Source organism: Nothoprocta perdicaria, unplaced genomic scaffold, assembly GCF_003342845.1.
Source record: "Nothoprocta perdicaria isolate Ctin4 unplaced genomic scaffold, notPer1 scaffold_254, whole genome shotgun sequence".
NCBI lineage: Eukaryota > Metazoa > Chordata > Aves > Tinamiformes > Tinamidae > Nothoprocta > Nothoprocta perdicaria.
Window position 1 is genome coordinate 119,824 of NW_020455482.1, and position 10,343 is coordinate 130,166.

General features: G+C 45.6%; 2 protein-coding genes across 3 annotated transcripts in view; both read right to left on the minus strand.

The window, feature by feature from the left end:
* Window positions 1–1,024, minus strand: part of DONSON (downstream neighbor of SON) — a 4,492-nt gene extending 3,468 nt beyond the window's left edge. Inside the window, exon 1 of the mRNA XM_026040379.1 lies at window positions 989–1,024. Within this exon, the coding sequence (XP_025896164.1) occupies window positions 989–1,024 (36 nt within the window). The remainder of the gene's footprint in view (window positions 1–988) is intronic.
* CRYZL1 (crystallin zeta like 1) overlaps window positions 991–10,343 on the minus strand; it is a 16,701-nt gene continuing 7,348 nt past the window's right edge. The window contains exons 7-14 of one of the 2 annotated variants that reach the window (XM_026040378.1): window positions 10,161–10,294; window positions 9,269–9,380; window positions 5,464–5,484; window positions 4,575–4,673; window positions 3,942–4,063; window positions 3,371–3,476; window positions 1,813–1,858; window positions 991–1,157 (exon numbers count right to left, since the gene is read on the minus strand). In XM_026040378.1, the coding sequence (XP_025896163.1) occupies window positions 1,058–1,157; window positions 1,813–1,858; window positions 3,371–3,476; window positions 3,942–4,063; window positions 4,575–4,673; window positions 5,464–5,484; window positions 9,269–9,380; window positions 10,161–10,294 (740 nt within the window). In that variant the 3' untranslated portion in view covers window positions 991–1,057. Of the gene's footprint in view, window positions 1,158–1,812; window positions 1,859–3,370; window positions 3,477–3,941; window positions 4,064–4,574; window positions 4,674–5,463; window positions 5,488–9,268; window positions 9,381–10,160; window positions 10,295–10,343 lie in introns of both variants that reach the window. The other variant, XM_026040377.1, reaches the window with a different exon arrangement.

The following is a 10,343-nucleotide window of genomic DNA, read 5'->3' on the forward strand; positions in this document are numbered from 1 at the left end:
GCGCTCCCTCCATCCCTGCCCGCGCCCTCCTTCCCTCGCTGTCCGCGCCGCTGCCCCCCGTCCCCCCGGGCTCCATCCCGTCGCCGCGGCCGGCAGAGGCGCCGCCGCCCCGCTGGCGCTGGCAGGCGCTGTTTGCTCTCCCCCTCAAAGGAGGAGCAGGGCGCCCAGGGGGGAAGCCGCCGCCGTCCCGCTCCTCCAGGCAGCGCGGCAGGAGCAGCGCGCAGGACAAGGCGAGCCGAGGCCGCGCGGGAGGGAGCTGAGCGCTCCCGGCCCGCTCCGCCGAGCCGGGAAGCCCAGAGCCCTCCGGGAACGGGCAGTACCGGGTGGGACACGGGAGCAGCGCCTGCTCCCGGCCTTACCGGGTCCGGCCTTACCGGGTCCGGCCTAAGGGCAGATACGTGAGAAGGGGTGGCCAGGCAGGGGGGCGCGTTCAGCACGGGTGGGGCTGCAGGAAGGGAAATCCGGGCACCGACATGAAGGCTTCCCCCCCTGCCCTGTCCTTCCCCTCCGCCACCCCGGCCCTTCCCGGCGGCTTTGCCACCCGCCCCGTTTCCCCATTGAGCTGCATTTAAAACGGTTTCAGTTATTTAAAGGGGTTTAAAACGGTTTCAGTTCTTTGAAGAGGCGGCACACGGCAGTGCTCAGCCCCAGTGCCAAGAGGGGCTGACGTGACTGGCGCAGAGGTGACCACCAGCGGCAGCAGAAGGGGAACCAGCCTGCAACAGCAAAACCATTTTTTTTCCCTTTAATTTCTTTTGGTGGAAAAAGGGCAGCAAGCGGTGGTGCCCCAGGATGGCACTGGGGTTTGCCGTGGGGCCAGGGCCAGAGGAGATTTTTGCCTCAAGGCCGTTTCCTTAGGAGTTGCTGATGGAAACTCTCTGTTTAATGGGATCCAAGCCCCCCTAAAGCCTTGGGAGCTTTGCAGGCTCTTTGTGCAGCCATACAAAAGGCTTTTAAGCTCTGGCTATGGAATSACTTGAAAATGTACACTAATTTCCTTCTCAAACACATCGTGCTCCTTCATCTTCCCCGGGCTTAGAAATCAGGAAATTGCGTGTCAGAACTGGATGACTTGCCTTCTTCTTGCTTGATTCTTCTGAACCATTTCCATAGAAACTTTGGCTTCATAAAACGGGATGGGTTCATCCAGCTGGGGCCTGAAACAGAGCAGGGCGTGAGGGGCGCCGCGGGGCGCGCTCGGAGCACCGCAAACAGCCCGGGAGAGTCCGGGCTCGCRCCGTGCAAACCTGACTCCCGACACAGCTTCGCTTGCATCCGCAGAGGAAAGGGAGAGCCCTACAGCCAGGGGGAGGCAGAAGTTGAAAGATATTGCTCTTGGGGGGGTAAAAAAGGGCAGGGAAGGCTTTTGCTGAGCAGGAATATTGCTATGGTGGCTGGAGAAGAAGCACCTTCCATGAAGGGGAATCCTCCATTTCCCTTCACTGTGGCTGCCTTCATTATCTAGGGAAGCAGCCGCTGTTCTTGTTCACAGAGGGGTATTAGGCAGCCCTATCTCTTGGTACAGCCACGCAGCTGCTCGTTCCCCTGGGTTAAGTAAAGCACGTGCTGCCTGTTAAATGTTGAGACTTAGTACGTGGCCACACAGCAAACTGGAGTTTTACTGAAATCGGGTGTTCTAACCAGATCTTTTCATGCCCAGATTGCTGTCACAGAAACACACCGTAAAGCATTTCACATAAAGGACCCAAGACATCCTTTGTGCAGCATCCCAACATCAACACCTCTGCAGTGCAGCACTAGCAAAGGCTCTTTGCTACAACTGAATGATAATGATAATAATAATAATAATACCTGAAAATGTTACTTGATAGTTTCTCCATAATATCTTCTAAGATGCGTATCTAGAAGAACTGTCAAGGTATCAACGTACATATGGACAACTGATCGCTCTACAGTCAGATCTTTGGGCACGAGACCTGTACTGATACAAAACTAGCAGGGTTAAGGTTCACCTTCGTTTTTGCCCTAATTCCAATCTCTATCGTCAGATTTACAAACTGGTTTGGAGAACAGAAACATTCCTTCCTGGAATAATACTCCAAAGTGAAAAACAGACTATTAAAAAAAAAGGCATACAAAAGCTTAAAGTTGACAAATGCAACAAATCCAAGTAGAACTGTAACTAATCCAAAGGCTAATTACATTTTTCCCAGAGAAGAGAGATGACAGATTTTGGTATAAGTTAACTATCCCTGTTATCCATGCAGGTAGGAGGTAAAAAATCAAAATAAGGCTGGGAAAAGAACAGCATTCCTAAGTTCTTGGAGCAGTGATGCAGCACCTTTTAAAATACATCTTTGTGTTGATTTGCTCATTTCGTGCAGCGTTCACATCAGGGCTGTATAAAAGGCTTTACTTAGTGGCTTGGCTACATGAAACTCTGAAAAATAATACACCTCCATTCATTGCAGGAGCAATTTCATTAACACTTGAAAGCCAAGCCATTCTCAGTGATCACCCTGGGAGGTTTTTTTTTCCTAAATGTTAATAGGGTCAGGTGAAGTATTTCACAGGAGGCATCAAAAAAAAGATATTTTCTTTTACGCTGTACGATAAAATGTCATTGCTGGGATCATAAAGACACTATAAGAAGCGACAGAAGAAATCTATTCAGTCAGTTCACTTTCTATGGGAACAGCTACYCAATACTCCAAACAACCCCCCGATCCCCAGGCATAAAGGTGTCTGTGCTATCCCGTATCCCGCAGCCWCCTCTCCAGCACACCCGGCATTCCTTCCGTGGTGCCCTCTGCCTCTGGAGCAGGGTGGGAGGGAGCACTAGGTGCGCTCCCGCAGCCGGCTGGGCCGGGTGTGAAGGTGCCCCAGGCGCCACGGGCCGGTGCCAGGYGATTCCGCCGCAGGAGAAACTGCCGGGCGATGGGAGAGGCTCCGCGTGYGGGTCACGCCGAGCGGCGCTTCTTCCCACCGGCACCGTCTTTGCTCAGTAAATTCCATGCACGGAGAACASCAACTAAGGAAGAGCTCACAAAGCCACAGGGGCTTCACACAATCCAGTTAACTGCAGGAGGTGTAGAGGTGATGGATGTATCTACTGCTCAGAAAGTATAGAGGAAATAAAGTAACTCTCAAGTGTCATGTATTATGTAAGAACTTGTAGGACTGAACCTTGAAGCGGCCAGCTCAGTCTCGTATTTCTCCAGAATGTTTTATTTTTCACCACTACTTTCAGTGAGGCATTTTCTGGACATCCACAGGAGAAATACAGAGACCAGTTTCAAATGGGATCCTATGTTACAGTATGGGCTGCACCGTATTCTTACGCTGGTTTCTCTAGTCCCCACCTACTCAGGTGACTTCTTATTGTGCAAAATGACCATCAAAAGGATATAGAGATACTTCCCTTGCTGTATGTTTGACAAGTTCCATATCTCGTCATTTAGAAAAGAGACTGTGGCTCCTTTAAGGAACAGGGAATGGCTGTCTGGAGGATCCAGCTTCAATAAAATAAAGAATATTATTATTATTTTTACAAAAATTAAAGCTATGTAGTTATTTTATATTTAATGGTTTTAAAACATTAAAGAAAAAAGAAAAAAAGCCACCCTTGCTCAATCTCAGAACTTGGCAAGCCTGCAATACTTACAATTTTAAATGCTATTTTTATGTCTAATCAGTTTAATATTCTGAGCCAAACAAAGTAGATGCTGTAAAACTTGTTGCCATAGCCAAGCCATTAAAGCAACTTTCTATCCACCTGCTTCCTGTACAGGGCAGTCCCAAAACCACAGCAGGGAATAAGCGCATCTATTAACCCTCTTTGGGATGAACAGCTTCTTGGGCTCTGCGTGTTTCAAGCGAAAACTGATGCTATTTCACTGTGGAGACCTATGAGAGAGTCCCAGAGATGCTTTCACATCCATACCGTGACAGGGACTATCTTGCTGACACACTGTCCTTACCTGGAGATGTTTTTCCGTCGTTATCCAGTGCCCCCCAACAGCCAGCAGCGTGAGGATATCGTGCTTGTGGGGCAGCAACCGCGGTTTCAGTGCCGGCTCATCGTCACTGCTGTATAATCTCACTGAGGAACAGAACAGAAAATAAAATCACTGCTCYGACTGAAATGTCTCACTCGTTTCTTTATTGAAGAATGTGGATCTTGGGTTCTCTACAGGCTTATTTTAAGATAAAAATGAGTTGCAAAATAAGTAATAATGAATAAAAATGAAGATGTCTCTAGAGCATCAATATAGTTAAATTATGCTGCAAGCTTCATGAAAATACCTGGGAAAGTAGAATATTTAGGCAATTTAATATATTTTTTTCTCTTACCACATTTTCCGTGGAACTAAGAAGTTTGTTTGTTCAGCTGAAAACTGTAACTAGACTTGCCAGCTCCCCCAGGTGTTTCAGAGTACTCTACACTGACAGGACTGGCAACCTGCCTCTGTTCCTTCTATTAGCCAGGGCAGCCTAACCAGCGATGTCACAGCCCTACTCCTTCAACGGCTTCCTTCCCAAGGGCAAAAGAGGCCAAATTCCAGTGAATTTGGGAGCCCGTCACGAAGGGCAGGTYGTGGGCAGCTACGCACCTCCCGCGTCCAGGGCAATGTCCACGCCGAGGCCGCCCGTCTCTTCCAAGCAGCTTTCCGCCACGTCCGTCTTTCCACTGGAGACATCGATCACTCGAGCTGGACGGGGCAGCGGGTTGGGGAAGTTGCAGGAAAAACGCAGAGTTTAGACGGAGAGCGGGAACGGCCGCTGGTTTTTAAAAGCGCCACGAGCAAGCGTGCAGCTGAGCTACAGCACTTTGCAGTACTTCTTATTTTCCAATACACAATCAGAAATATGCGCTAGCTTAACCCAGGAGTAAAGCCCACAATCCTGCTATGACCAAAAATATGTGTATTCCATTTTTTTAGAACACGGTCTTTCGTTGTCACAGGAAGGCTGTGAGATAGAGTGAATCCCAAGGCGTGYACCACTAAGGAGCCACGAACTTGTCTAACTCCAGCAAGTCCCTCCATCTTACAATACTCATCTCCTCTGTAAATTAATTGTTAGTAACCATTTCCTAGATCAAATGATCAGCATAGATTATTATATAATTTCTGCACATTGTTTTACCCTCCAAATTCCTCAGTGGTATTAAATAAATATTTAAACAGATTTTTTTTTTTTTTTTTTTTTTTTACACTTTTTTCCCTGAAGCAAAACCCAGCAATATTTTCTTCCCGTGTACCTGCGATACCCTTCCCTACAGATGACTCCAAAGCTAAACTAAGGCACCGGGGTAGCTAAGGCAGAGAAGTAGCTGCTAAGGGTTTCGGGTTTGTTTCTAAATTATGAGGTTGAGCAAACACTGAGCAACTTAACAGCCAAAACGCTTCCCACTTCAGAATAATTGGGAGAACAGCAAATAATTTTGGAGGAGTTTCCAAAACATAATAGATTGATCTTAAATTTTCAAAGCACACTTACCTACTAAAGGCTGCCGTATACCTTMTTCCATTTAAGGAAGGCACACAAAGGGAGAAAGGGAGAGAACAGGTTAAAAAAACCCAAGATACTGGTCATTGGAAAAATAACAATATTAAGAAAACCTCCGAAGTTGGTTTTTTCTTGTCAAATAGGTGATGGCAGCTCCAGCTTGAGCCTCGCAAAGGAACCTGCTCCCGTGTGCAGTCGCAACAGCCCTTCCAGTTCCCAAGTCAGGCTGCCAGTATTTGCCACTAACGTCAAATTATCCACGTAAAGAGAACTTAGGCCCTAAAAATTTAATAATATAAATGCATGTGACTACACAAAAAAACTGTAACTTCCTTTTCCTACTAGCTTCTTCAGCTCAGGAGTTAAAAGTATGTTCTCAACAAGGCCTTTTGACATGGTATAAATGTAACTTCTGCAAATAACACTTCTTGAGAACAATTTTGACGGAATAACTTCAAAAAGTGACTAGTCAAATGAAAGGGGATAATTTAATCAGTTTGACCATKCCCTTATATCCGTTCAGCCCAAACTTACAATTTTATTAGTCAAATCAATCCAGTATTTCAGACAGACTCAAAGCCCTGTTCAATTCCTTTCCCAGCAAAACGCCGTAAGAATTTCTCTCCATCGTGGAAAAAGCTGAAAAGCAAGTTAATATCACCAGCCACAGCGCTAATTCATGCAGAATTTCTCAGAAAACATTTCTGAGTGGGTGCAGTTCCTCCTTTTGCAACTTGAACAAATTCTAGGGAAACTTTTTTCTTTTTTTCTCCTCTTTTTTGGGCAGTTTTTCTCTCCTTTGGCTGCGAGTGAGTGGCAGAAGCCTMAGGGAAGCCTCCATGCAGCTCGCTCCGGGAGCCTTCCTCTACCCAGCAGCTTTTCCTACGGAGTTTGAAAACTGCCACGCAAAAGATCCGCCACTTAGTTTCTCAAAAAGGCTTGAGAGAGACCCATAAACCTCAAATAGGCTCTTACCAAGGGTGTACCCATTGTTTTTGAACTAATCCAATATTAAGCTTGCAAACTAATAAACCGAAAAAGCCTAATCTACATGGATAATTTTTGCCTTTAATAGGAATTCATCGTATTTATATTTCAGACTAGAGGCAAGATATGTGATGAGTATGAGCATTAGCATTTCTAAATTGATTATAATCCCCTCCTCCACGTTGCTATTATGTTTACTCCAGAGATTGCCAAAGGCATTTGTGAAGAGCCCCTACTGCCAGTATGAATATGAACCCTTAAACATTAACAGAAAATTGCACTTTAGGCATTGGATTCATTATTTAAAAAAAACCCAAAGAAAAATAATTTATTTTGCTCCCATTCTCAAACTCTTTTGAATGCTGTACTCAGGTTATATCTTTAAGTAAAGTGGGAATTAATTTTTCCCCCTAATGCTTATGTTCCACAAGTATTTACAGGCCTGCTAAACTCCTACTCATGTAAAACAAGCATGTATACAAGCAATGCATGCAATAGCCTTTTTACTGCAGAGATGGCTATTTCAGCAATTTTATGAGGCAGTCAGCTCTGCTCTATACTGTTACCACAGGCTCGGGCTCAGTGACAACCGACACTCCTATTTAATACAAAAAAGGCCCCTAAAAGCAAGCCCCAGGCTGAGAAGCCTCCACCCCCACACGTTAAAAGCAAGGGGACTCGGACACACCTGGCAATGCTCCCTTTGCCTACACTACTTATTCTCTATTAACATTCAYAAAACCCAAGACTGCCAGTCTACAATTAAAGCTACCATGTAATCAAAAGTCATTCATACCTGCTGACAGGGCTAAGATAATAGAATAACTTTATATGTACTCTGCATATAAGAAGTTAATTGCCAAGTCCCTACTTAGCTAATAAAGTTATCATATCATTAGCAAAATATACCCATAAAATATTATAAAGTGGAATTTTAGAAGGCCTTTTCTAGTCACTTTTTATCCCGTAACAGTTGGCATCACAACCCCCTAAGCAGCAGCAGCATTCACAGCAACACTCTGTATTGCAGCACCTGTGCTATCTAGTACTGCAGCACGGATAAAACAAAAAACCCAAGGTGCCTCGAGACAGATTCCTGAAGAAAAAAATACCGATAGGGAAAAAAATATTAGCGCCTTTTGGCAAGTGGCAAGAAAAGAGACAATTAAAAAATCTCGGCAGAAGTCCACGGGGGCTTGGAAGGGWCACAAACTGGCCTAATTCCTGGCTGAAGGTCACGAGGGGCAGYGGCAGGAACCGCCTTTCCCCCTGCCCTTGTGCGGAGGCTCCGCGYGCTCCGGTCGCGCTCCACGGTGCCRGCTGGGCGCTCGGAAGGYGCCTCGGGAATCCTGCCTCCCGGCTCCGCAGGGGCGCGTGGGGCCGGCTCCGCGCTCCTGCTGCCACTCCTGGAACCGAAGGCCACAGGAACCCTGGTCTCYCAGGGTCTAAATTGCAGCTCTCCGGCTTATTTCATGCCTGTGCTGTGTCGCTATTCCTGAGGCAGCAGGGAGGACACAAGGACAACGCCGCGTGCACCTGCCTGTCTGCAGAGCTCATTCTTAGGGAGYCACCCGGACAAAGGGACGAGATTTAAAAACTCTAATTCTCCATTTGGAAAGCCAGGATTGCCAAACTGCACTCCTATGCACCCCAGCAAAGGAGAAAGGAGACAGCCTGGGACAGGTAACCCCGATGTTACCATTTAATTGGGCTCCATCTCAACTCACCCATAGCTTAACAGACACGACCGTAATAGTTGCAGACMGGGTAACTGTGACTGCACAAGGCTTCTCGAGAGCTTTCTTGCAGCAGCCACAGCTACTGCTAGAGGCACTGGCATGGGATTCCTGTGGTCATTTTAACAAAAATACAGTCCCAATAAGTGACTTTCTGTACTTTCTGTAGCCTTGCAGCTTGAGGAGGAGGAAGCACCAGGCCCTGGTGCTGCAGAGTCCAGAGTCGCTGCAGTCTGACCTGACCTTCGCAACAGCCTCCTTCACGGAAGGACCAGCTCTTTATAAAGAAATTTGCTACTTCCCTGCATGCTAAAACTAGCATCAAAACAAGAAAATTAGGTTGGATGCAAAAAGAGATGGCTTTCAGAGTCTTTTCCCACATCCTAAACACTAGCGTTCTCTTGAAAAAAAGGAAAACAAACAAAACTTACACATACCATGAAGCTGAAGCTACAGATGAACACCCATAAGGCACGGAATGCAAAATTCCTTCAGAGCACAGGAAAATCCAAAGCCATTTAGCATGTGGCTACAGCAGAGCAAGCGCTGCTCTACAGTTATGTCTGCGCCTGAAACTGAGCTGCCTCCCAGCCTGACAAAATGCTATGAGAAATTATTCAAGGCTGGTGAATACAGTATCTCAACTACACAATTACATCTGAAATGCTGCCCTAAGTATATAGATTATATGCTGCGATACTGGCAATTTAGTAATGTTTTCTTCTTGCTTGAAAGCAGTATTTTATTTGAAAGKGGAAAGGCTGCTTGAGGACTTAGGCCGACAGCCAGCACTATTTTGCACTATTAAAGCACTGTTTTGCTAGATGGAGAGTGCTATGAGGCAGGCTCACAATTYAAATGAAGATCAAAATGACATTAAAAATACCTAAGTGTAACTTAAACACCTAATCAAGGGAGAACAGAATAAATATTTACGCTCCTTAGACTATTTGCAAATCTGTATTTTTGATTTCAGCTGAGGTTAAACTCTAGACTGGGAAAGAAAACATTAAAAGAAAAAGAAAACAAGTTGTCTTTTGGCACAAGCTTTCACACTGAAAAATACAACTCACCCACGGGAGGTCTAAGTCTCTCCAGGTACTGCTTATCTTCAGGACTGTGTGCAGTAGAGATTACTTTAGCCCCTCTGTGCTGTGCTAACTGAATAGCTATTGTACCAAATGGCTGCAGGGAAAAAGAAAAACAAAGAAAAAGTTCATCTACAGCAGCAACTCAGAGGTACAGACTACCTTGCAAAGGGAGGTCAGGAGAAGTCAGGGGAGTACCCAGAAATAAGCTTAGTCCTTTCATAAAATACATCTGAACCAAAAATGTGAATATTCAGAGGTTTGCTTCTGTGCCAACTGAAGCCAAAGTCTTTTCATTGATTGGGAAGCTCTGATAAAGCTTTTAGGAAATGAAATAGCTCTTTTATTCAAAATAAGCTTGGCTTCTACTCCGAGTAATGCAAGTACTATAACTGCAGTGGGAATTTCTAGCTCTGGGCCTGCTTGACTGTTGAAGGCAAAGCACTACCAAAAGCAGAGCTCCAGCCACATTCACATTAACAAATCCCTACTGCCACAAATTTAACATCTTTAACAGATTTAACATCTCCATTAGCAACAAAGATTGCAGTAATGCAAATTATTTGTATCTGACAAATTAAAAAGCAGCAGTGGCAAAAGGAAAGGAAAAACTGGTACTTCTTTCCAATTGTACCTGAGGGCTTGGTATAGAGCTGCAAGAACCACCACCTCCTTATTACCCACACAGGGTGTAAAGGACTGTATTCTTGGCTCAGTATCTTACTCAGTAGAAGTAATTCATTAAGGGCAATACCAGGAATAGAGGGCGAGGCTCGACGAGCTCAGTAGAGCAAATCCTGTATTTCTGGTGACCAGGCTGCTTATGGCAGAGGCATCTGCTCCAAAAAAGTTTTCATATTGCACCGTTGTTACCTACACTTGCTCCATCCATTACAAGCACAGTTTTTCCAGGAGACACTTGGGAAAGGTAGTGTAGGGCCGTATATGCTCGGACACCATCACGAACAGCTCCTGCTGCTTCAACCCAACAAACTTTTTCTGGTTTACGAACTATTTCAGGAAAAAAAAAGAAAGAAAAAGAAGAAAAAAAAAAAAAAAA